Here is a 26,533-nt window from a genome sequence, read left to right as displayed (position 1 = left end):
GACTGGTGGGGGTCTCTGGCACTGCCTCACTAAACAAACAAAAATTGTTCTGGAAATGATCAAAATATGCTTGACCTTCATAGACTCTTTATCATTATGCTTCTCTGACCAAAGGACTTGAGCAAAACGCTACAATTAGAATGTTACAATACAGAATGATAAACATGAAAACAAAACATGGAAAATTAAATTCCTCCTCTAGTGGCTTAAAGAAACCACAAGTGCTGGAAATGTGGTAACAGAATGCATTAATTTCCAGATTAGTATTTGCCAGAAAAAAAGAAATCACATGAGAGTCAACAGACAGCTATTTATTCAGGATAGGTGTAACCCAGAGGTCTTTGAGTGGTACCCATTGGTCCCAGAATAAGATGAGGTGGTCTGTGGTCTCTATTAGTCCAGGTGCACAGCCACAGTAGTATGGAGTTTTGGTGAAGCACCTCCTGAGGTCTGCAGTAGGAGTTGTAAGGAGGCTTACAGTGCAATCCTAAGCAGAGTTACTCCAGTCTAAAGCCCACTGAAATCAATGGGCTTAGACTGGAATAACTTTGCATAGGATTGCACGCGTAGAAACAGGGTGGATCAAAGATAAGGAAATCTCCATTGCAAAAGTTGAGCATACATGGGTTGCACAAGCCTGTGTGCTGGCACAGTCAAACTCAATGGCCCTTTTTCTAACCAACCCTACAACTTCAGAATAACCCATATCCCTAATCATAACAGGAAAGAAGCCAAGAAACTCTAATAAATTGTCCACAGATTTTCGCCATAAACTTCTACAAGATTCTTGCTTCAATGGATGTACAAGACCACCTGCCCTTGGTATTTGGCACTAAAAAAAAGTTGAAGGCAACATTCCAAACCTGGACTTCAATGAGCACTGCACAGTTTCCAATAAAAGTGCTGTCTCTGCAACACACCTTGGCACATGTCCTATCTAGCATAAAATGAAGTGGAGAGTCAATGGACTCAGAGACCCCACTGATCCAAATACCTGCCCCAAATAAAAACTGGGGGATAAAATTAGCATTAAAAGCCACAATAACTGCCCCCCTTTGGAATAGAAGGACCATAAAACAACATTTATACTTGCCCCAGCAATCTTTTCTGCTGAGTAAATGTGAGTCTTCCAAATAAGATCATAAGTAAAAGACGTTACACCCAGATATTTAAAATGGGCTACTTATTCTGTTTTTCCCACTAGTAATCCACATCTTCTGTTTAATATAGGGTGGGGTTTTTTTTGAGAAAATAATTTTAGATTTTTCATAATTCACCCATAATCTTTCCTGGGAACAGTATTTAATAAACATATTCACTAACTTACGTAATCTATCTTCTGATCTGGATAATGACAATATGGTAAAATCTGTAAAAAGCAGAACAGAAATCTCATGGTTAGCCAGCACAGAATCACGGAATCTTGCTTTTCATAGATGACCAATCATATTGTTCACAGAGACTGAACAGCAAAGGGGCTTCAAGACATCCTTGTTTAACACCTTGCACAAGAGGGATATAGCCAGAGTGCTGCCCTTTCTGAACCACAATAATCTGTGCAAATGGATTCTAATATAGTTTGTAAATTGTAGGTGACACTCAGCTTTATCTCATTCTTCCAGCAGACCCCAGGGAGGCTGTGAAATGGTGAACAAGTGCCTGGAGGCAGTTTTGGAGTAGATGGTGGCTACCGAGCTGAAACTTAAGCCTGACAAAACGCAGGTGCTATTGGTGGTGGGGCCAGATGATTGACCCAGGAATGGGGATATCTCCTGTTCTGGATGGGGGTGCACTTCCCCTAATGGAGCAGATTCATTGCTTATGAATGCTGGTGGACCTGGGCCTCCTGCTGGATAAACTCTTTTGAGTTACATTTTTAGTCCAGGCCAGGAGATTTCAGGCAATTTACAAGAAATCAAAGCCTTTTTGTTAACCCTCTCTGGCTTGAATTCCTCCTTTCTTTCTCATATTTTCAGTCAAGCTTGATGAATACTACTTAAGACTTATAGATCAGAAGAATAGAGTAAGAAAAAAGAAAGAAATAGACAACACTAGAAGGACATTGTTAACCAGGTTCCAAAAAGTCTGTCTCGCTGTTATTAATGGCCTGAGATAAGGCATTTCCATCCCTTACATAGAGCGTACCAATTTTTATGCTTTATCAGAAGCCAAAAAACATGTTTAAACAAGATAAGATCTGACCAGTGAGGATGTGAATTAGGTTTTAAAAGATGTTTAGCTCTGATCTTCCTATTCTACCAGAGATTTGTCGAGCTAGAGATTTAATCTTGCAGGCCTAGAGGACCTTAATATAAACTAGCTTAAAGAGCTCTAATTCATGGGGTAGTATTTCTATCAGACCTGTAACATCTTTCAGACTTGAAAATTCCAAAAGCAGAGTGCTACAGTTTTCTGGCTGCATATTAATCACAGTCACAGCCAGCACTGGAGACCATCTAAGTGCTTTTAAGTTTTTCCCTCCTTGCAAGAGACCAGGTGACAGACTATAAGGGAGAAGATTCTTTTAAAAAGAGACATTTGCTACGTTCCAACAATTAGCTTCATGTTAGAGAAGCCATGTGTCCATGAAATAGTTTTTCTACACCTGGAAATCCACATTAGGTCCTGCTAGACATCCAGAGCAGCCTGCCTTCTGTAAAAAGCAGTCATAGGGTGATTGTTGTGTGGATAATAACTTACTTCGTAAACTGCTTTGAGTGGGCATTAAGTTGTCTTGAAGGGGCAGTATATAAATTAAGCGTTGTTGTTGTTATTATTCTCATACTGGATGATCATTTGCATTTTTGCAATTTGATTTTTAGTAACTCTGTGTTAGATGAAGGCATCTCCTGTGTATCTCTGAATATGTATCTGTTATGCGTTGGAGGACAGCAAGAATAAAAAGAACCTTTGCATTTTGGAGGTTCAGTCCAGTTTGTGGAGCCTGAGCCTTGTAAAGTACAAGTAACCATAGGATCTCCAACAAGGGAATAGCCTGCATCACAAACATATATAACAGACATCTGATACATGAAGTTTTCTCCAAAATATCTTCCATGGACAATCCTTGGGGGTGGTGGATATCTCATAACTGAGAGCCAGTTTGGTTTAGTGGTTAAGAGCTTCAGGACTCTAATCTGGAGAACCAGATTTGATTCCTCATTCCTCCACTTGAAGTCAGCTGGGTGACCTTGGGTTAGTCACAGTTTCTCAGAGCTCTCTCAGCCCCACCCACCTCATAGGGAGACTGTTGTGAGGAAAATAACAACACACTTTGTAAACCGTTCTGAGTGGGCATTAAGTTGTCCTGAAGGGTGGTATATAAATCAAATGTTATCATTATTATAACTGAAAAGGAATAACATGAAAGGTCAGATAAGGATCAACACTGATTGTTCAATTTCTTTTGCCCAGCAAATCAAGTTGCTGGATTGTTCCATGAACAATCCTTGGAGGTGGTGGGCATCTCATAACTGAAAAGGAATAATGCAAAAGGTCAGCTGAGGACTGACACTGCTCAATCTCTTATGCCCAGCAAACCAAGTTAGGCAGGAAGATAACATACCTTCACACCGAGGTATAGGCTGACTCCACGCTCCAGAAGATGTACAGTGACTGGAAGCCTCACCAACTAGCAAGTAGCCAGGATTACAAGTATAATTTACACTTGTGCCAACAGTAAAGTTAGCCAGTCTGTGGCCATCGTGCTCACCATTGGAAATAGGTGGTGGAGGAGTACACTGCAACACTAAAGCAAAATTATGTGAGTGTCATGCTTCTCTCAAAACAAGCTTTTGGCAAATTACTGGGTCCAACACAAACCTCAAAACTCTTGTGTGAGTATTTCCTCTTCACTAGCACAAAGTGTTGTATATATGTTCCATTGGTACAGACATTTCTGTCCCCTCTAACATTCTTTTTATTTATCCCCATGACCCAGGAAGCTCTTGAGTAGGCATATGGTCTCCCCAAGGCTGACATGTTGGGGACCACTGGTTTAGAGCAACTAAGATTCCTCGCAGAGTTTGAGTGCCAAAGTGGGTGTTTGCAAACCGTGGAGTTCATTTTACAATTCCCAGATACTGTTCACTGAATCAATAATATGCTGCAGTCATTGGTGAAACGAGAGAAAAGGTGATTGATTGGTATGGGGTTGAAATGAGTTTATTTTCTCTCTTAGATTTCTCTACTCTTCTAGGCAGTTCTGGCAGTATAAGGTGTTATATATTCTAGATTTTCACAAAACAAAAATGTCTGTTCTCTTCCACTAGAATTATTTTCATTTTGCAATCAGAAAATGCTCAATATCAGGGGAAACCCTTGTACTCTACCCTGTTTGTTAGCCCTGTAGGGTAACTGGTTGGCCACTGTATGAAATAGGATGATGAAACGCAGGGACTACTGGTCTGTTCCTTGGTTCTATTCTTATGTCCTTAGGATCATATGAAATCAGGTTTGGGAAAGACTGCAGCAAAGCACAGGAAAATATGGAAGCAGGAGAGAGGACAACATGAATGCTAAGGATGTGCCGGTCTGAAAATATACCCCCCAAATACCTTATTGTTATTGCTGGTCCCAATTTATCCTGAAAATACTTAGAAATAACTGGGACCACCATTTTGAAGATCTCAGGGCTTTTCTTTTGCCATTTGCACAGCTTTCCAGGGCAAAAAAGGAAAGTTGGAAAAAGCAGATGCTCAGTGGTAAATTGTACTTTATGAAGTGCTCAATTGTATGTCCAATCACGATAATTCACTCATGTGATCTATGAGAGAATCGTTGTGATTGGACAAACACTTGAGCTCCCTAACATGCAATTCCATTTGCTTGTGAGAATCACCTACCTCTCTCCCTCCTCTTTCCCAGGAGACCTATGAAAATGATAAAAGAAAAGCTGCTGTAACTGACATCCCAACCAGAGCACTTTTTGGAGTGTATGCCTTCGGCTGCCAGGTTGGTTCTGCTGGGATTCTCTGTTTTGGCAAGGGATCTGTTGGGCTTTGTTGGTTCTGTTTAGTTTCACTAAGGCTTCTGTGCCCTGGGTTTAGCATTGGATTTCCCCTCCAATGAGAATAATGGAGAATGGCTGGAGGCACCTTGTTCGGTAGCCTGTATTTGGACCCCTTGACCCAATTTGTTTGAAACTTGGAAGGTTTTTAAAGGACAAGCAGCCTCACTCTGCTTTAATTTTGGTGCTTTTGTTCTAAAAACAATTTATGGTCTTCTCAATATTTGAATACAATACATATATTTAGTGCACACCCCTAATGGATGCTCTTGAAAACAGCACTGCAGTAAGGTAGAGCAAAACATTTATGTGGAAGCAGCTTCACTTTCAACTGGTCTTTCTAAATCATCATCCGACCTCAAAAGGTCAGTTTTTAAGGATTTTGTTTGTATGGTTAATGTACATATCTACATATTTGGCGTGCCTCCCAAATAGGTAGAACCCTGCTGCGGAGAGACCAGTGTTGCTGCTTTCATCATGTACATGAGCATCAGACTATCATTGACAGATTGATGGCCAAGACTGGCAGATATTGTATAACCATGGACAAGGCTAGACAGATATTAGCACTTTCTGGACTTACTTCTGCACTTGATCAGTACACCTACCCATTTCACAGACAAGAGTAAAAGGAACCCATGGGCCATCCAGCTTGGCACTCACACCTAAGTGCAAAACCTGGATACACTCTGAGAGGCATCTCATTAACAACAGTCTCCTTGGGTGTGTAAACATACTTGGGCCTAGTAATTCTTCTCTACATTTAGTAATTCTTCTCTACCAACTGCCAATTATTGAAGACGTGAAGCTGCTTTTTACTGGTTTATCAACGTCAGTATTGTCTACTCAGACAGGTAACAGCTTTCCAAGGTCTCAGGCCAAGGACTTCTACATCACCTTCTGCCTGATCCTTTTAAGAAGACGTGCTAGACCTTGAGATCTTCTCCATGTGAAGCAATTCTATCTCTCGTATAATATACCTCATAGGGTTGCTGGAAGGAATCACTGGACTAAAAGCAATGGATGAACAAGTAGTGAAGGAAATTAAGTAGACCTTTGTATGCCTGCCCTACTGATGGTTAGCAAGGCTGGGGGGGGGGGTGGAGGAAAGAAAGAAATGCACCTTCACACCGAGGAGGAGGGAAGCTCCATGCACCAGACTCTGTACAAGAGATAGATTCCTGTCCAATGAGGATATAGCCTGAAATACAGCTATAGCTTACAGTTGTTCCAGCGGGAAAAACATACAAGGCCTCTCCAATGTGATATCCATTATCAATATGTGGTGGAGAGGGACACTGTGACACAATGGAAGAACGCAGAGTTGGTGGAATTTCAGTATCTATGTTACCTAAAGAAAGAGGAATACAAAATATGGTATTATTAGTATTAATAAAAATACTAAGCTGGAGTGATTACTAAGGCCTCATACTTGTAGTACATGCCACTAACACAGATGGGCACAGAAGGCTCCCATGTACCATCAGACTGGCACTGAATTTCATTATTCCCTTCCAGAATGTAACCAGGATCACATTCAAACTCAATGGTCTCTCTGGGTTTGATAGAAAGTTTAGATGTTGTTGTTCTTCCATTCTGAATCACTGGGCATATACAGCTAGTTTCTGAGAATAAACACAACTACCATCAGATTTCATGGCATTCTATGAAGAAATTGGTCTTTGGATCCATTTCCTTAGCAGAACTGTTTCTTTGATAAGGTAACCCCAGGGCCAACAGCTATCCAATGGAGACACCCATTTCATCCTGCTGTAAGTTAAGACAACATACTACACATGTCTTTTGCCAGATGTGATTTTACATTGGGGTGCTTTCAAAAGAGATACCTTGGAGGGGGGCGGTGTCATTCCTGAATTTTGTTATTGTAATACAAAAAGAGGGAAATGGCCAATCCAAAGCCAAACATACTCAAGTCACACACATGTTTTTTATTCACTTAGAATCAAGAAGTATGAAAGAAAACTTCTAAAACAGTACTCTTCATGTAAGAAGATGAAAAGTTTTCACATGTTCAAAGCACATACAAAAATGCACATGGGGAAAAGGTGGTATCACAATGGAAAGCTGTACCCCTGATGTTTGTAGAGCCAATGAATGCACAAATGTATGGCTCTTTCCACACAGCTTGGTACACTGACTTTCCTAAAATGACAATGGTGAATACAAAGCAAAAATAGAACCTAAGCCGTAAATATCAATTCCTCAAAGTAGTAGACAGAGTAGCTCAGTGGGAGCTTTGGACGAGGCCTCGCAGCTGTTGGTGGATCTTCCCACTTGCCCTCCAAATGACATCTCTCCCTCCCATCCTTTCCGGCAAGGCAGGAAGGTGGGTGCTGTCGGCTGCTGCCACACTGTTCCTCAGTGGGACCCTCGGGTGAGGACCCTCGCTTGCTGGGGGATAAGGCCCCCATCTGAATGACATGTCCTCTCCCACCCACGCCGGGAATGCCAGCACGCTCCTCTTTGGCACATGAGGGGTGCCGCTGGCGAGCGGACAGACCCCCCGCCCCCTAAAGGAGAGGTAGTTCGTTGCTGCCTCCCCATGCCTGCCAGGCCTGGCGGCCACCGTCATCACCCACCTTCTGTACACTGGGCCAACATCAACCGGTGGCTCTAATTGTGTCGAGTGGGAGTTTCCTGGGGGCCTTGGATTGGAGAGGGTATAAATCCAAGATCCCTTTTGCAATCCTGTCCAAACTTGGGTGATGGCTGTAGGGGAGAGCCTGCAAAAAACTCCCTGGGAATATGGGCTCTGTAAGTGTCACGGGGCCCGTTCTGCGCCCAATGAACCATGAACCAGTTCGGTAACAGAAAATGTTTGTTGCGGTTCGCGATCTCAGGATCGTCGTCGGCACTGAACCGCAAACCGCTGGTTTGTTAATTTTTTTTGGTTCGTGCCCATGTCTATTCATGAATATGCATTAATGGCTAAATTAACTACTTACGTACATAATAGACCAATAGCTGATTTTGGGGGGAAATGGACTTTTTTGATAATTTAGGCCAGAACAAATATCAATTAAGGTGACTTAGTATAATTTACTATAAAGATAAAAGGATGGAACACAGAGAATGATTAGTAAAATAATAGATATTATATTTTGTATAAGTAACCAAGGAGAGAAGGAGATTTACAACATATCTAAGTTCTGTTACTAAAATTCTTATATCTTAACCTTTATCAGTTTAGTTCATTTTTAAATGTAGTGCCTGTTTAAGGTATAAACTAATTTTAGAACTGTTATTTGTATAAGTTACTATAAGTCTCAAATTAACTGCAAGTATTTTTTGTATAAGCTTTTCTATGCACTATCTATTGCCAAATCTTACCTGTTTCTAAATAAATTATTAAATAAAAAATTCCTCCTTTCTAAAAAAAAAAAAGCAACCCTGTTCAAGTAGCTTTTGTCACAAAATTCATTTCACTCCAATTGTACCCCCATCTAAGTCAATTCCTCCCAAAACATTAATTTGTCTCCCAGATCCTCCAAAATTAATTTCTCCTTCAAAAATATATATCAACATGCTTAATTTATTTTTTCCGCTACTGTTTCCCACCCTCAAAAGAAAACATACCCCATTTTTTCTCAATTGCCATCCAGCTTTGTTCATTCTTAGTCTAACAGCAACTGAAAAGATATAGATGTTTCATGAGCTCTGTTCAGTTTCCTGGTTCTCTATCCAGTTGACGTAGATGAGAGGGAAAAAAATCCAATGAAATTATTTAAAAAAACAGGAACCTCAAAACCATCCACATGTACCAGGATAGGCCTGTTATCAGTATGCATCTTTACTCCATGAGCCATGCAGCACAACAACATAGATGCTTCCACTGTACTCCCATATAGTTGGTAGGGATAAGCAAACTGTGTAAACCATTTTTGATCACTGGTTCTGATGACTTCATCCTGATTGATTAATTCAGGTGTTGCACATGCACATTTGCTTTTTCCATTAATTTCATTTGCTGTTTTTTCACTTCAGTTGGAAGTCAGCTGTATGGGGGGGGCAAGTTTTATATAATGAGCACACTTATTTTTAAAAAACTATCCAGGGGTAAGAAACTCACCTTCACAGCGAGGGGCAGGGAGATTCCATGTGCCAGATTCAGTGCAATAAATTGTTGCCTCACCGATAAGAGTGTATCCATCCTCACATGTATATTTCACATGCATTCCATTGCTAAAAACAGTGACTTTCTGGTTGCTGTGAAAACCGTTTTGGAGTTCAGGGGGTCTCTGGCATTGCATCTCTAAAACCAGAAAGAAAGTTATGTTGATGGAATGCTGCTTGACATTCAAAGGCCTCTGGTAGCAAAGAACATTGCTGACCCTGCCTGTTGGCATTCTCTAGTAGGCAAGCTACTCGTAAAGTTACAGGATTCTACAGTCATCCATTACCTCTTTTCTCTTAAGTCACATGGCAACTGTGCACTTGATATAAAGCTGGGGGAGGAGCAATATGAGAGAGTACAAAACCCTGTCTCATGAATTGTGTCTTCCTATTTCCTGGTCAAGATTAATCTCATGCCATGCAATTTAAAACCCAGAACCATATGCAGTTTTGGGAAGATTGTGGGACATCAACAGTACCACAGTCTCTCATGTAGTATAACTTTGGGAGAGGAATCCCTAACACCTTTCCTTGTTTGCACATCTAAAGCTGAAGTTTTTATGGCTCAGATCCTAAAGCTGCCCCTGTCTCAAACAAATACATTCTCAACAGAAGGGGAAGAAATGCAACCAAAATCTTACATACCCCTGACACAGAGAGGCACAGGAAAATCCCACATGTTGTCAGGTTGGCACTGAATTGTACTGTTGCCTTTCAAGATGTAACCACGGTCACACTCAAATGTGATTGTCTCCATTGGTTTAAAGACTATGTTAGAGCTTGATTTTCTTCCATTCTGAATTTCTGGACCAATACATCCCTTGGCTATAAATGTAAGTCCAATATTAGAGACAGTATTAGCACTACAGGTGTGATATGTTCACAGAAGGAGGGGCCATAGCTTGCATTTCCTTTGTGTGCACAAATTCCCAAGTCCAACCTACTCACTATCCCATCTCAACTTTTTTAAAAACATCAGGTTGCAGATGTTGTAAAAGACCTAGAAGATCGCTGCTAGTCAGAGTTGGAAGTATAGACCTTTGAAGACAAATGTTCTTACTCAGTATCAGGCAGGTTTTTTTTTAAATTCAGAACACAACACATTGTTTTAAATCTTAATTTTCCTTAGCATGTTACGAAACCTGCTTAATGGTAATGATCTTATTACAACTTTCAGTAGACAATGTGAGGATAGTAGTTCCTTCCTTGATGGTCGTTCTCCAGATCTAGCACCAAAGTAGAAATGCCTATTTAAAAAAGAAACACATTCTAACCTTCACATTTTGGGACAGGGAAACTCCATGCACCAGATGCCATGCAATATATAGTTGCCTCTCCAATAAGGACGTAACCAGGTTCACAGATGTATTTAATAGATTTTCCATTAGTAAATATTGCTGATTCCAGGGCACTGTGTTCCCCATGCAGGACTTCTGGAGGTGAGGGGCACTGTACTACTGAAAGCGAGAAAGGAAAAAGGAAGTCAAGCTTAGCTGTAGTGAAAGTGAGATAAGATTTAGCCCAAGGATCCACAATTCATACATGTTACATGCATTCATATAGTGAAACATGACACAGTAAGGAAATACCCACAATCAATTCATTACTGGAATGGTAACAAGAAAATATGGGAAGGGAAAATAAAGGTAAATTTAGTCCCCAGTGCAAGCACAGAGTCATTACTGACCCATAGGGAGACATCGCATCATGAGGTTTTCTTTGCAGACTTTTGTTATGGGGTGGTTTGTTATTGCCTACCCCCAGGAAACTGGGTGCTCATTTTACCGACCTCGGAAGGATGGAAGGCTGAGTCAAATACTGGAAGGGGGATACACTTCTGGGCAGTAGTATATGTGAAAGGGATCTTGGGGTAAGAGTAGACTGTAAACTAAATATGAGCAGTCAGTGTGATGCAGTGGCAAAAAAGGCTAATTCCATCTTGGGTTGTATCAAAGGGGCCATAGCGTCGAAATCGCAGGAGGTCATAGCCCCTCTCTATACTGCCTTGGTCAGGCCGCACCTGGAGTACTGCGTGCAGTTCTGGAGGCCTCACTTCAAAAAGGATGTGGACGAAATTGAGAGGGTGCAGAGGAGAGTGACGAGGATGATCAGGGGTCTGGAGACTGAGCCCTACGAGGAAAGGCTGAGGGCCTTGGGAATGTTTAGTTTGGAGAAGAGGAGATTGAGGGGGGACATGACTACTCTCTTTAAATATTTGAAAGGCTGTCATTTGGAGGAGGGCAAGGAGCTGTTCCAGTTGGCAGCAGAGGGTAGGATGCGAAGCAATGGGCTTAAATTACATGCACAAAGGTACCAGCTGGATATTAGGAAAAACTTTTTCATGATCAGAGTAGTTCAAAAGTGGAATCAGCTGCCTAAGGAGATGGTGAGCTCCCCTCACTGGCAGTTTTCAAGAAGAGGCTGGATGAATATTTGTCAGAGATGCTTTAGGCTGATCCTGCACTGGGCAGGGGGTTGGAGTAGATGGTCTGTATGGCCCCTTCCAACTCTATGATTCTATGAAACTTGAGCCGGCTAGTTGAACTCGGCTTCCACCAGGATTGAACTCAGGTCGTGTGAGCAGAGCTTAGGCTGCAGTACTGCAGCTTACCACTCTGCACCATGAGGCTCCTATATATATGTTTGCAATTTTGATTTGGATGAAATAGAAAACTAATATAGAAGGATGTAAGGAAATTTACAACCAAAGGTTCTGGAAGCCATTAAAAAATGGTGACATAGTTGGGTGCCAGTGTCATCTAGTGCAAAAATGTTCAACATGAGATTGAAATCTATATGTCAATCATCAGTGCAGTGCAAACTTTAGGAACTGCTTATTTTATTAGTTCTCCAGCTCCTCCAACTTAGCTGTCCTGTACAATTCTCTGGTATCAGGGGATAAACACATGAAGCACATCGTTAGAGCGCACAAAAAGGCCAGGGAGGTCGCATCATACAACACTAACCAAAACTGGAGCCATCATTCTCTGCTCTGGATGATGGGTAGAACCTGGCACTGAGAGCTGCTGCAAAAGTGGGCAATGGCACAAATCACACAGAGAGGGGCTAACTCTGGTGATTCCTCCTTCTCGCTGCATCCCCCCTTTCACTATCCCACATCATTCCCCAGGGTCCTCCAGCCCTCAGGAGAGTTTTTATTGGGGGGGGGGATGCAGACGGAAGGAGGCAAAGATACTTTCTGAGAACTTGCCCTGTTTCCAGTCATTTTGATCTGGTGTCAGCGGTTCTCAACTTATGATACATGTACCAACAGTGGGACTCAAAAGAAGTCAAGGGCAGAAAAAGGACTTTCATAACAATTACTAAGAATTTGCACTCCCTCGATCCCCATGTCCACCTCCAAGTGTGCCATGCTATCTCCTGTCAACCCTACCCTGCCACTGATTATCCATCTTTGACCTTTTGGTATGCTAATAGTAATAACATACTTCCTGTAAACATATAAACATCCTTATCAGAAAAAGTGGACTTTTTCAATGTATAATGGCAGGACTTCATGGTCTTTGACAGAGAAATTGCTGGAAAGATTGAGAACAACTGTTCTATGTAATGAGGTTTCCAAACGGAATTCCAAGTAATTACTTATTGCTGAAGTCTTTACAGGGAGAAGTGTAGAGGAATGTATGTTCCTGCTATGTGGTTAGAAAGGAATAGTCCAAGAGCTGTCAGTTAAAACTGTTGAAGGCTGGGATCATTACAGTTACATTGTGTTTCATTCTGCGTTCCTTTTTTTTAAAAAAAAAAACCTATTTGACTCGAAATGATCAAGTGTGCTACAAAAACAATTCACCTTTACACTGAGGGACTGGTGGCTCCCACATTCCAGAATGCAGACAGTATATTGTTGTTGCACCAGTAAGGAAGTAGCCTGGGTCACAACGGTACATCACAGAGGATCCGTAGGCAAAATCTTCCTGAACCTCAGTATCAGGTTTCCCATTGGCAATCTCTTGTGGTGCAAGACATCCTATGGAGAAAATATTTCAATATGAAATGACTTCCCCAAATTTGGATTACACCCAGATGCTTCATCTCTTCCATGGAAGTAAATCCTATTCATTTCAGGAGAATTTATTTCCATTTAAATGTACCTAGGAATGCACTGTTTGACTATGAAGCCCTGAACCAAAGTCAGCTTTGCAAATCAGGAGTCATAAAAACTGAAAGGGGCAATCATGTTTTTCCAGAGATTGACATTTTCATCACAAAAATCTTCACCTCCAGTTGTGCTTAATATTGCCAGCTCGTCTAGAGCCAGTTTGGTGTAGTGGTTATGAGTACGGGACTCTAATCTGGAGAGCCGGGTTTGATTCCCTGCTCCTTCACTTGAAGCCAGCTGGGTGACCTTGGGTTAGTCACAGTTCTCAGGAGCTCTCTCAGCCTCACCCACCTCACAGGGTGTTTTGTTGTGGGAATAATGATAATATACTTTGTAGACCGCTCTGAGTGGGCATTAAGTTGTCCTGAAGGGTGGTATCTAAATTGAATGTTGTTGTTATTGTTACTTTATACATTGTTTTCAGTGTTTGACAAGTTAAAGGCTCAGTTCAGACACCACACAAAACCTTGATGTATTTTAATAAGGAAAACAGCATTCATGTCACACAACAATTACTCAAACCTCAGTTTTCTTGACAAGCACTGCTTTCATTGCCTTTCCTCAGTATGCTGGGATTAATCCAGCATGGATTAATTCAGCATCTCATTCAGGCATCATGTGGATCCATAGATGAGGCTAATGGTTGTTAACAAAGCAACTTCAGATTCTGGCTTCATGGACCCTATCTAACCATGATTAGGCAAGGCCTTGCATTCAGACAATCATCCTAACCATAGCTAATAAACCGACAAATGGTTTTATATGTCCTCTGAACTGAACCAAAGTTTCCATGCCTTTAAAAATGAGACCTAGCCACCTAATTCACTAAATCTCTAGAGGTCAACTGCACTTCCAGACCGAAACTATACATATTGTTTCTTAAACAAAAAGCACTAATACACTTCACTGAGTTTCAGAGAACATATTCTTAATTGTAAACATCTCTGGACTGAGAAAGTAGTATTGCCAAGAGATTGTTTTAAAAAGAAGACAGTTGTTGCAATCCAATGGTCATTTTCATGTTATCGGGGCACTGTGACCATGAAATGGTTTTTCTGCCCATACAAATCCGCACTTATTCCTGCTACCCACAAGCAAAAAAGGAGATTCAAAGATCCTTCCTTCTGCACAAAGCACTCACAATTTTCATATTGGATGATCATTTACCTGGAAATGCAACCAATCTGATGTTTAGCATCCCTATGTTGGATGAAGGCACCTTCCAATATAAGGCTATGTGCCCATACAGGTTCAAAAGTGCCACTATACCATGTGTATCTCTGTATTTGTTATGCATTGGGGGAGAGCAAGAATAAAAAGAACCTTTGCATTTTGGAGGTTCAGTCCAGTTTGTGGAGCCTGAGCCTTGTAAAGTACAAGTAACCATATGATCTCCAACAAGGTAATAGCCTGCATCACAAACATATATAACAGACGTCTGATACATGAAGTTTTCTCCAAAATATCTTCCATGAACAATCCTTGGAGGTGGTGGGCATCTCATAACTGAAAAGGAATAATGCAAAAGGTCAGCTGAGGACTGACACTGCTCAATTTCTTATGCCCAGCAAACCAAGTTAGGCAGGAAGATAACATACCTTCACACCGAGGTATAGGCTGACTCCACGCTCCAGAAGATGTACAGTGACTGGAAGCCTCACCAACTAGCAAGTAGCCAGGATTACAAGTATAATTTACACTTGTGCCAACAGTAAAGTTAGCCAGTCTGTGGCCATCGTGCTCACCATTGGAAATAGGTGGTGGAGGAGTACACTGCAACACTAAAGCAAAATTATGTGAGTGTCATGCTTCTCTCAAAACAAGCTTTTGGCAAATTACTGGGTCCAACACAAACCTCAAAACTCTTGTGTGAGTATTTCCTCTTCACTAGCACAAAGTGTTGTATATATGTTCCATTGGTACAGACATTTCTGTCCCCTCTAACATTCTTTTTATTTATCCCCATGACCCAGGAAGCTCTTGAGTAGGCATATGGTCTCCCCAAGGCTGACATGTTGGGGACCACTGGTTTAGAGCAACTAAGATTCCTCGCAGAGTTTGAGTGCCAAAGTGGGTGTTTGCAAACCGTGGAGTTCATTTTACAATTCCCAGATACTGTTCACTGAATCAATAATATGCTGCAGTCATTGGTGAAACGAGAGAAAAGGTGATTGATTGGTATGGGGTTGAAATGAGTTTATTTTCTCTCTTAGATTTCTCTACTCTTCTAGGCAGTTCTGGCAGTATAAGGTGTTATATATTCTAGATTTTCACAAAACAAAAATGTCTGTTCTCTTCCACTAGAATTATTTTCATTTTGCAATCAGAAAATGCTCAATATCAGGGGAAACCCTTGTACTCTACCCTGTTTGTTAGCCCTGTAGGGTAACTGGTTGGCCACTGTATGAAATAGGATGATGAAACGCAGGGACTACTGGTCTGTTCCTTGGTTCTATTCTTATGTCCTTAGGATCATATGAAATCAGGTTTGGGAAAGACTGCAGCAAAGCACAGGAAAATATGGAAGCAGGAGAGAGGACAACATGAATGCTAAGGATGTGCCGGTCTGAAAATATACCCCCCAAATACCTTATTGTTATTGCTGGTCCCAATTTATCCTGAAAATACTTAGAAATAACTGGGACCACCATTTTGAAGGTCTCAGGGCTTTTCTTTTGCCATTTGCACAGCTTTCCAGGGCAAAAAAGGAAAGTTGGAAAAAGCAGATGCTCAGTGGTAAATTGTACTTTATGAAGTGCTCAATTGTATGTCCAATCACGATAATTCACTCATGTGATCTATGAGAGAATCGTTGTGATTGGACAAACACTTGAGCTCCCTAACATGCAATTCCATTTGCTTGTGAGAATCACCTACCTCTCTCCCTCCTCTTTCCCAGGAGACCTATGAAAATGATAAAAGAAAAGCTGCTGTAACTGACATCCCAACCAGAGCACTTTTTGGAGTGTATGCCTTCGGCTGCCAGGTTGGTTCTGCTGGGATTCTCTGTTTTGGCAAGGGATCTGTTGGGCTTTGTTGGTTCTGTTTAGTTTGGCTAAGGCGTCTGTGCCCTGGAGAAAAGCATTGGATTTCCCCTCCAATGATAATAATGGAGAATGGCTGGAGGCACCTTGTTCGGTAGCCTGTATTTGGACCCCTTGACCCAATTTGTTTGAAACTTGGAAGGTGTTTAAAGGACAAGCAGCCTCACTCTGCTTTAATTTTGGTGCTTTTGTTCTAAAAACAGCCCCTCCAGCTCTTCCAGTCTATAAGAGAATACTTGTATTTATGGTCTTCTCAATATTTGAATACAATACATTTATTTAGTGCACACCCCTAATGGATGCTCTTGAAAACAGCACTGCAATAAGGTAGAGCAAAACATTTATGTGGAAGCAGCTTCACTTTCAACTGGTCTTTCTAAATCATCATCCAACCTCAAAAGGTCAGTTTTTAAGGATTTTGTTTGTATGGTTAATGTACATATCTACATATTTGGCGTGCCTCCCAAATAGGTAGAACCCTGCTGCGGAGAGACCAGTGTTGCTGCTTTCATCATGTACATGAGCATCAGACTATCATTGACAGACTGATGGCCAAGACTGGCAGATATTGTATAACCATGGACAAGGCTAGACAGATATTAGCACTTTCTGGACTTACTTCTGCACTTGATCAGTACACCTACCCATTTCACAGACAAGAGTAAAAGGAACCCATGGGCCATCCAGCTTGGCACTCACACCTAAGTGCAAAACCTGGATACACTCTGAGAGGCATCTCATTAACAACAGTCTCCTTGGGTGTGTAAACATACTTGGGCCTAGTAATTCTTCTCTACATTTAGTAATTCTTCTCTACCAACTGCCAATTATTGAAGACGTGAAGCTGCTTTTTACTGGTTTATCAACGTCAGTATTGTCTACTCAGACAGGTAACAGCTTTCCAAGGTCTCAGGCCAAGGACTTCTACATCACCTTCTGCCTGATCCTTTTAAGAAGACGTGCTAGACCTTGAGATCTTCTCCATGTGAAGCAATTCTATCTCTCGTATAATATACCTCATAGGGTTGCTGGAAGGAATCAGTGGACTAAAAGCAATGGATGAACAAGTAGTGAAGGAAATTAAGTAGACCTTTGTATGCCTGCCCTACTGATGGTTAGCAAGGCTGGGGGGGGGGTGGAGGAAAGAAAGAAATGCACCTTCACACCGAGGAGGAGGGAAGCTCCATGCACCAGACTCTGTACAAGAGATAGATTCCTGTCCAATGAGGATATAGCCTGAAATACAGCTATAGCTTACAGTTGTTCCAGCGGGAAAAACATACAAGGCCTCTCCAATGTGATATCCATTATCAATATGTGGTGGAGAGGGACACTGTGACACAATGGAAGAACGCAGAGTTGGTGGAATTTCAGTATCTATGTTACCTAAAGAAAGAGGAATACAAAATATGGTATTATTAGTATTAATAAAAATACTAAGCTGGAGTGATTACTAAGGCCTCATACTTGTAGTACATACCACTAACACAGATGGGCACAGAAGGCTCCCATGTACCATCAGACTGGCACTGAATTTCATTATTCCCTTCCAGAATGTAACCAGGATCACATTCAAACTCAATGGTCTCTCTGGGTTTGATAGAAAGTTTAGATGTTGTTGTTCTTCCATTCTGAATCACTGGGCATATACAGCTAGTTTCTGAGAATGAACACAACTACCATCAGATTTCATGGCATTCTATGAAGAAATTGGTCTTTGGATCCATTTCCTTAGCAGAACTGTTTCTTTGATAAGGTAACCCCAGGGCCAACAGCTATCCAATGGAGACACCCATTTCATCCTGCTGTAAGTTAAGACAACATACTACACATGTCTTTTGTGATTTTACATTGGGGTGCTTTCAAAAGAGATACCTTGGGGGGGGTGTCATTTCTGAATTTTGTTATTGTAATACAAAAAGAGGGAAATGGCCAATCCAAAGCCAAACATACTCAAGTCACACACATGTTTTTTATTCACTTAGAATCAAGAAGTATGAAGAAATCTAAAACAGTACTCTCTCTTCATGTATTCAGCTTCCTGGTTCTCTATCAAGTTGACGTAGATGAGAGGTAAAAATCCAATGAAATTGATTTTAAAAACAGGAACCTCAAAACCATCCACATGTTCCAGGATAGGCCTGTCATCAGTATGCATCTTTACTCTTTCTTTATTATTATTACAGCACTTAGCGAGTACATTAACCATAAAATTTAAGTGCACATTTTACAACCATTTGAAACATGAAGCATATAAGTATATACAATTTAAAACATAATTTCCTAATATCTATCAAAATTTGTAAAAACCAGGAAGTCAGCATAGTTCTAAGCAAGCAACCGAAATGGAGGCCTACACTCTAATGGACTTTGATGAACAGAGCACAAAATTTCGCTATCTGGTGTAATGCAGTAAAATCTGAGTTTGACAGCAGTTTCTCTAATTTTTTCTAATCCGAATGTTCTGAGATACCATCCAGAAAGGGAATAATAAATCTCATACGTGCTTCCTTATAGAAAGGGCATCTCAGGAAAACATGTTCCTGGGTTTCAACCTCCCCAAGTATGCAAGGACATAGCCTCTCATTCCAAGGAATCTTGTTAAATCTGCCATCCAGAACAGCAGAGGGTAAGGCAGAACATCTGGCCAAAGTAAGCGCTCTCCTGAGATTATTTACCTCCAGAATGGATAAATAAGAAGCAGGTGCAGAAATATATCTCTTACTAGGAGCTATAAAAGCAGGAGTGCCTTGTAGGTCAGATTGTCGTTCAATATCATCAATCCTTTGCCTAACCATTTGTCTTGCTTGATCGCTTCCCATCATGAGAAGCACTTGAGGGGAAAATCCTATGGCCCTAATTTTCTGTCTAGTGGCAATCATTCACTTGGACTGAAAATCATCAGTCCAAGGGGGCAGGGCAGTTGATATACTTTACAGATTGTAATTAAAAAAACTTTCCATGGGTAAGAAACTCACCTTCACAGCGAGGGGCAGGGAGATTCCATGTGCCAGATTCAGTGCAATAAATTGTTGCCTCACCGATAAGAGTGTATCCATCCTCACATGTATACTTCACACACATTCCATTGCTAAACACCACTGATTCCTGGTTGCTGTGAAACCCATTTTGGACTTTAGGGGGTCTCTGGCATTGTATCACTAAAGGGAGAAAAAAGAGAAAGTTATGTGGATTGAATGATGTTTGATCTTCAAGGACTCTGTAGCAGAATGGCCTCACTGACCTTGCCTGCTGTCGTTCCAGAGTAGGCTATACCATTCTATCAGTCACCCACTACCTTGAGTTTTAATCCAGACTGCTTGCTTTTTGTCACTTGCATGTGGTAACAGCAGCTGTCAAGATGGACAGCTGCTTCCTGTAATCATCCTCAGATGGAATCAGCCCCAGAGGACCTCATTCCCCTTTGTGTCAAGGGAGTTTCTCTCTTCTTTTTGACCACTTGCTTTAGGTTAATCCCCCTCTTCCTGTTCTTCTCAAGAAGACATACAATCTAACCTTTGGTATCCCAAGACTCTGACATGTCCTAGGTGTCAGATTCCTGCTATGATGGTTGTTCTCTGCAGGGCAGAAGCATTTTCATAACCATCAACAGAACAAGAGATGTCTGAGAGTAGTTCTCTTTCCTGTTTCCTATCCTTTTACAACAGAAAAACTTCTTGGTAGGGGTGTGTGCTTCAGGTATCCAATTCGGGTAAAATACCTGAATCGGGCGCAATTTGGAAAGCTTCAGTACTTCCGAATCAAAGTGATTCCTTTGATATATGGCCAAAACACTTTTCCTGTGGGAGACTCTTTTCCTTGGTTGTTTGATTTATCCTTACTTTAATTGCTGTTCTGATTTCATTTCTGGAGTAGCCATTTGCTTGAAGTGCGTGGTTTAGATGATTAGTTTCCTTGTTGAGAAAGTGCTTCCAGCTTCACTGGATGTGTACAAAGCCCCTGGGCCAGAGGGGTGCACCTGCAGTTGCTTAAAGAACTTTTAAAAGAGCTTGCAACCCCTTTGTTGGTCATCTTCCAGGCCTCTTGGAGGACAGGCAATGTGCTGGAAGACTAGAGGTGGGGAAATGTCATCTCTGTCTTCAAGAAAGGAAAAAAGGACAGTCCTGGGAACTACAGGCCAGTCAGCCTGACCTCTGTCCCAGGGAAGATACTGGAACAAATATTAAAGGAGTCAGTCTGCAAGCATCTGATGGACTACATGGTTATATAGGGAAATCAGCATGGATTTGTCCCCAGCAGGTCCTGCAAGACCAACCTCATCTCCTTCTGTGACAGAGTGATGGGCTTACTGGATCACGGGAATGCTGTCAATATAATTTATCTCAATTTCAGTAACATTTTTTACAAGGTTCCTCATGATGTTCTGAAGGGTAAACTGGAAGATTTCAGACTGGACTGTAAAATAGACAGATAGAGAACTGGCAGGATAACTGCACCCAAAGTGTTGTTCTCAATGTCATCCCTCTTACGGGAGGGAAGTTGTCCAATGGGGTGCTGCAGGGCTTGATCCTGGGCCCAGTGCTTTTAAATATTTTTATAAGCAATCTGGACAAGGGTGTGAAGGGATTACAAATTAAATTTGCAGATGATACCAAACTGGAAGGAGTAACAACCACCCTTGAAGATAGGGATATGATTCAATGAGATCTGAACACACTGGAAAAGCGGGCAGATTTGAATAAGATGTGATTTAACATGGATAAGTGCTGGGTTCTGCACCTAGGTGACAAAAATGCAAAGCATGGATACTGGATGAGGAATACATTTCTGGGTAGCAAGGTATGTGAACAACATTTTGGGATATGGGTAGATGGAAAGCTAAATGTGAGCAGTCAGTGTGATGCAGCAGTAAAAAAGGTGAATGCTATCTTGGGGCGTATTAACAAAGGCATAACATTCAAATCAAGGAATATCATTGTCCCACTATATACCACATTGGTCAGGCTCCACCTGGAGTATTGTGTGCAGTTCTGGAGGCCTCACTTCAAAAAGGATGTGGACAAATTGGAATGGGTTCTGACTAGAACAACTAGGATGATCAGGGGCCTGGAGACCAAACCCTACGAAGAAAGACTGAGGGACTTGGGAATGTTCAGTTTGGAGAAGAGAAGATTAAGGAGAGACATGACTGCACTCTTTAAATATTTAAAAGGCTGTCAGTTAGAGGAGAGAAGGGAGCTGTTCCTGTTGGAAACAGAGGATAAGACTCAAAACAATGGATTTAAACTACAGGAGGGAAGGTACTGGCTGGACTTTACGAAAAATTTCACGTTAAGAGGAATTCAGAGGTCCATTACTGTAATGGAGTGCAAAATTATGGAAAATCAGCTGAGATTTAGGGGCGTTCCTGAGACTACAACGCAGAGTGTGCAAGAGCAAATAACAGAAATTTTGGCAGAATTTTTGAATATGCAACCAGGAGAAATAAAAGCAAACTTGGATTTAGCCTACAGAGTCAACTCCAGCTATGCGCAACAAAAGAATTTACCAAGAGATATTATTGTTCAATTGATAACTAGAAGAGTGAAAGATGAAATTCTGAAAAAGCATTTTGAAAACCCTCTGTCACTGGAGGGAAACAGAGTGAGAATTATGAAAGAGCTTCCCAGAAGGATTTTACAGAAAAGAAGAAGTATAGAGAAGTGACACAAAAACTGAGAGAGAAGAGCATAAGGTATAGATGGGAACTTCCAAAAGGATTGAGTTTCCAGTTTCAAGCTACAATAATCATTATCAAGTCAAGGCAGGATATGGATGTGTTTTTGCTAGAAAATGATAAGGACTTTCCCAGATCAGATAGAAAATAGTATGATGGAGTACAAATTAATATCATGGAATGTCAATGGATTGAACTCACCACAAAGGCAAAAAGTTATATTCCATTGGCTAAAGAAACAAAATTGTAATATAATATGCTTGCAAGAAACGCATATAAAGGAGCAACATTCAAAAATTTTTAAAAATGGACAATTAGGGAAAGAATTTTTGGCGGCTGCCAAACAAAAGAAAAGGGGAGTAGTGATATATATAATGGAAGAATTGGATCCTAAATTAATTTTTAAAGATAAGAACGGAAGATATGTCGTGGTAAAAATAAGGATGAATTCTAAAAAGACTTTGATTTTGGGAATATATGCACCAAATGGAGCCAAACATGAATTCTTTGAAGAGATTATACAATATTTGGACCAGTATGCATATGAGCAAATAATAATAGCGGGAGATTTTAATGGTGTGGTTGACCTGCAATTAGATAGGAAATTAAAGTTAGCAAAGCAAAAATCGGGGAAGCTACCAAAATCGTTCTTTGATTTGATAGAACAAGAAAATTTGGAGGATATATGGAGAAGCTGGAACCCTAAAGTTGAGGATTTTACATTTTATTCAGCAAGGCATCAATCATTTTCGAGAACTGATATGATTTGGACAACTAAGGAGTTGAGTGGTCTGACGAAGAGAATAGAGTTTATGCCAAGAGTGAGTTCAGACCACAGTCCTATAATGTGGAAGCTCTTGAGTGGTCACAGGAAAATAAGATGGAGAATAAATGAAGATCTTCTATTGAATCAAGAGAATGTGGAATTTATTCGAAAAGAAACAAAATACTTCTTCCAATATAATGTGGATCAAGGAGTATCAATACATGTGGTATGGGATGCATATAAAGCAGTGATGAGAGGGATACTGATTACATTGAACAACAGAGAAAGAAAAAAAAGTGAAGAGAAATTCAAAGAAATTCAGGAGAAAATTTCCAAGAAGTAACAAGAACTAAAGAAAAGACCGGGCAAGAAAGTAATAACTCAAGAAATTAAATTATTACAAGAGCAGTTAAAGACCTTTGCTAATAAAGAACTAGAATGGAAGTTGAGGATGTTACAGCAGAAATCTTTTGAAGGGGCAAATAAGCCAGGGAAATACCTAGCTTGGCAATTGAAAAAGAGGAATGAGAAAAAAATAGTTAGCAAAATAATAGAAGATGAAAGAGAATTAGTGGAACATCAAGCCATAAAGAGAGCTTTTTATAAATATTATGCCAAGTTATTTCAAAAAAGGACAATGGAACCAGGAAAAATACACGAATATTTGAAAAAAGCTAAATTACCAAAGTTTTCAAAGGAAATGAAAGAGATTTTAAATGCTCAAGTTACGGAACAAGAAATCATGGATGCTATAGAATCAACCAAAGTGGGGAAGGCGCTGGGTCCGGATGGAATATCAGCAAAGTTTTATAAAATAATGAAAATGGACCTAGTGCACTCCCTACAAAAGGTGATGAATGGGATTTTGATAAGGAAAGGATTTCCAGACACTTGGAATGAAGCAATTATTTCATTGATTCCAAAGGAGTCACAAGATTTAACAGATGTGAAGAATTATAGGCCAATATCCTTATTAATAATGATTATAAAATCTTTGCAAAGATACTAGCAGAAAGGCTCAAAAAACTACTAATGGTCTGTGTGGGAGAGGAGCAAGCTGGGTTTTTACCTAATAGACAGATCAAAGACAATTTGAGAGTGGTTTTAGATGCTGTAGAATACTATGACAAACACCCCGATAAGGAGATAGGGGTTTTTTTGCGGATGCGGAAAAAGCCTTTGACAACTTAAACTGGGACTTTTTGTTTGTAACAATGGAAAAGTTGGACTTGCGGAAATACTATATAGAGGCAGTGAAGGCAATCTATAAGGACCAAAGAGCGGCATTATGTTTAAATAACGATGTAACAGCAAAATTTGAGGTAAGAAAAGGTACTAGACAAGGATGTCCACTTTCACCTTTGCTATTTGTTCTGGTATTAGAAGTTCTATTGAGGCAAATAAGAGAAGATGAAGACATTAAAGGGATAAAGAACAAAGGATTTTCATACAAGTTTAGAGCATTTGCGGATGACGTGATGTTTTTAGTGGAAGAGCCAATCCAGAGACTACCGATGCTATTGGATAAAATTAAAGAATTTGGAGATTTAATGGGCTTTTTTATAAACAAAAACCAAATCAAAATTACTTTGTAAAAACATGAGAAAAGAGAAACAACAGGAGTTGATGAGATTAACAAATTGTGAAGTGGTCCAGAAAACAAAATATCTAGGAACTGATTTGACAGTTAAGAATATAGATCTGTTCAAGAACAATTATGAAAAATTATGGGTTCAGATAGAGAAAGATATGGTTAAATGAAATAAACTAAATTTATCTCTGTTAGGTCGTATTTCTGTAGTCAAAATGAATGTATTACCCAGAATGATGTTTTTGCTACAAATGATTCCAGTTGTAAGAGACAAAAAGCAATTTGACAAATGGCATAGGAAGATTGTAGAATTTGTGTGGGCAGGGAAGAAACCAAGGATAAAAATGAAGGTGTTATGCGATGCAAAAGAAAGGGGGGGCTTGCAATTACCTAATTTGAGACTATACCATGAGGCAGTATGTTTGACTTGGTTAAGAGAGAGGGTTAAATTGTCTAATCATAAGCTGCTGGCTCTAGAGGGACATAACAAGTTGTTTGGATGGCATGCATATTTATGGTACGATAAACAAAAAATGGACTCTGTGTTCCAGCATCACTATGTCAGAAAGAATCTCTTTATCGTTTTGCAGAAATATAAAATGTTTATGGGTGAAGAAAGACCCTTGTGGATAGTACCAGCTGAAGTTGAGAATCCAAGTTTGGAATATAAAGGAGAAGAATGGATAACCTACAAGGATTTGTTGAGGTTGGATAGAAATGAGTTTAGGATGAAAGACAACATGGAGTTGCCATTTCAATATAGATGGTTCCAATTTAGACAAATCAAAGATTTGTTTGAATCTGACAAAAGGAAAAGAGGTTTTAGACAGAAAAACGGAGAATTAGAGGAACTTCTGTTGGGAGATGGAATAAAAATTATTTCTTTTTTTTTTATAAATTTTTTTATTGGATTAGAAATCAATATTATACTCATTACAGTCAATTTCCTTTAAATATTCCAGTTCTAACCCCCTCCCTTCCCCCCCTTTTGTTGACTTCCAACAGTTTTCCAACCCCTTCTCTATTTTCCCCCTACTCATTTCAAACTTATTTTATTCTATTAAACATATACTTTCACTCACTTCTAAGCTTGTCTATTATAACACAGTGTTATCTCTATTCCCTTTCCCACTTAACTTATCCACTAAATATTACATTCCTGGCATATTCTTTAATAATAATAATCATTTATCTAATTTTTGTACTCTGTACTCTATTTTACGCATTCTAATCTCATCAGTGTGGGACAAACAATTTGTCCCTCATTCTACATAGCTTTAAGTATTTCTATAAACATTGTATACAGTCGATATAAGTCAATCAATTTAACTTATACTCTATATGTTATTCTTTACTTCCTTCTACATATCTTATATTCATTCTATTTTGATTATATAATTTCTCCATTATATAGTTGTCTGCCAGAAATAAAATTAGTTGGTTTCTATCCTTATAATTCTTATAATAACACCTCTATTACTTAGTACTATATATAATAGTCAAATAAAATAGTTGCTTAGAATTCTCCTTTAACTTTCCTCCCCCCGGTAAAGTCCCTTCCCTCTTCTTTTATTATATTTCAGTAATTTTCAAACTGCCACAGTTCTCCTCCCACCTCCCATTTTTTCACCAAATATTGTTTCAGCTTCTCCCAGTCCATGTTAAACTGTCCTGGATCAAGGTCTCTCATAAAAATTATTTCTAAGATATATAAACTTTTATTGAAATGGCATACAGAAGATGAAACACTCAAAGTCCAAATGGTAAAATGGGCAGTGAACTTTAATAAATTACAGAGGACACTTGGGAATACTTTTGGAGAAACACATTGAAAATATCAGCATCTACCAGTTTAAAAGAAAATGGATACAAGATGATGTACAGATGGTATTTAACACCCAAAAAAGTTAGCAAATGCCAATAGTCAAATGTCAAATAAATGCTGGAAATGTAAAAAACATGAAGGTTCGATGTATCATATGTGGTGGACCTGTGAAAAAGCTAAGATTTTTTGGTCTAAGATTTTTGCTGAAATGTCATCAATTTTGAAAAGTAATGTAGCAAAGAGTCCAGAGTTATTATTATTGGGATTAAATATGGAAAATGTTGATGTTAGAGATAGGGTATTAGTTTATTATATGACAGTAGCTGCAAGATTATTGTATGCACAGTATTGGAAGCAAGAAGAGCTGC

The 26,533-nt window shown here is 39.9% G+C and overlaps 1 protein-coding gene across 1 annotated transcript in view; it reads right to left on the bottom strand.

Moving 5' to 3' along the window:
* CR1 (complement C3b/C4b receptor 1 (Knops blood group)) overlaps nt 1-26,533 on the bottom strand; it is a 167,260-nt gene that overhangs the window by 12,554 nt on the left and 128,173 nt on the right. The window contains exons 34-45 of the mRNA XM_054980427.1: nt 19,285-19,467; nt 17,787-17,966; nt 17,465-17,692; nt 14,861-15,043; nt 14,586-14,768; nt 12,954-13,130; nt 10,417-10,599; nt 9,788-9,967; nt 9,099-9,281; nt 6,132-6,359; nt 3,566-3,748; nt 1,328-1,369 (exon numbers count right to left, since the gene is read on the bottom strand). Coding sequence (XP_054836402.1) covers nt 1,328-1,369; nt 3,566-3,748; nt 6,132-6,359; nt 9,099-9,281; nt 9,788-9,967; nt 10,417-10,599; nt 12,954-13,130; nt 14,586-14,768; nt 14,861-15,043; nt 17,465-17,692; nt 17,787-17,966; nt 19,285-19,467 — 2,133 coding nt within the window. The remainder of the gene's footprint in view (nt 1-1,327; nt 1,370-3,565; nt 3,749-6,131; nt 6,360-9,098; nt 9,282-9,787; nt 9,968-10,416; nt 10,600-12,953; nt 13,131-14,585; nt 14,769-14,860; nt 15,044-17,464; nt 17,693-17,786; nt 17,967-19,284; nt 19,468-26,533) is intronic.

This window comes from Eublepharis macularius, chromosome 5 (genome assembly GCF_028583425.1).
Source record: "Eublepharis macularius isolate TG4126 chromosome 5, MPM_Emac_v1.0, whole genome shotgun sequence".
In the NCBI taxonomy this organism is placed as follows: Eukaryota; Metazoa; Chordata; class Lepidosauria; order Squamata; family Eublepharidae; genus Eublepharis; species Eublepharis macularius.
The sequence above is the reverse complement of the archived record's forward strand: the minus strand, read 5'-3'. Positions and strand labels throughout refer to the sequence as shown.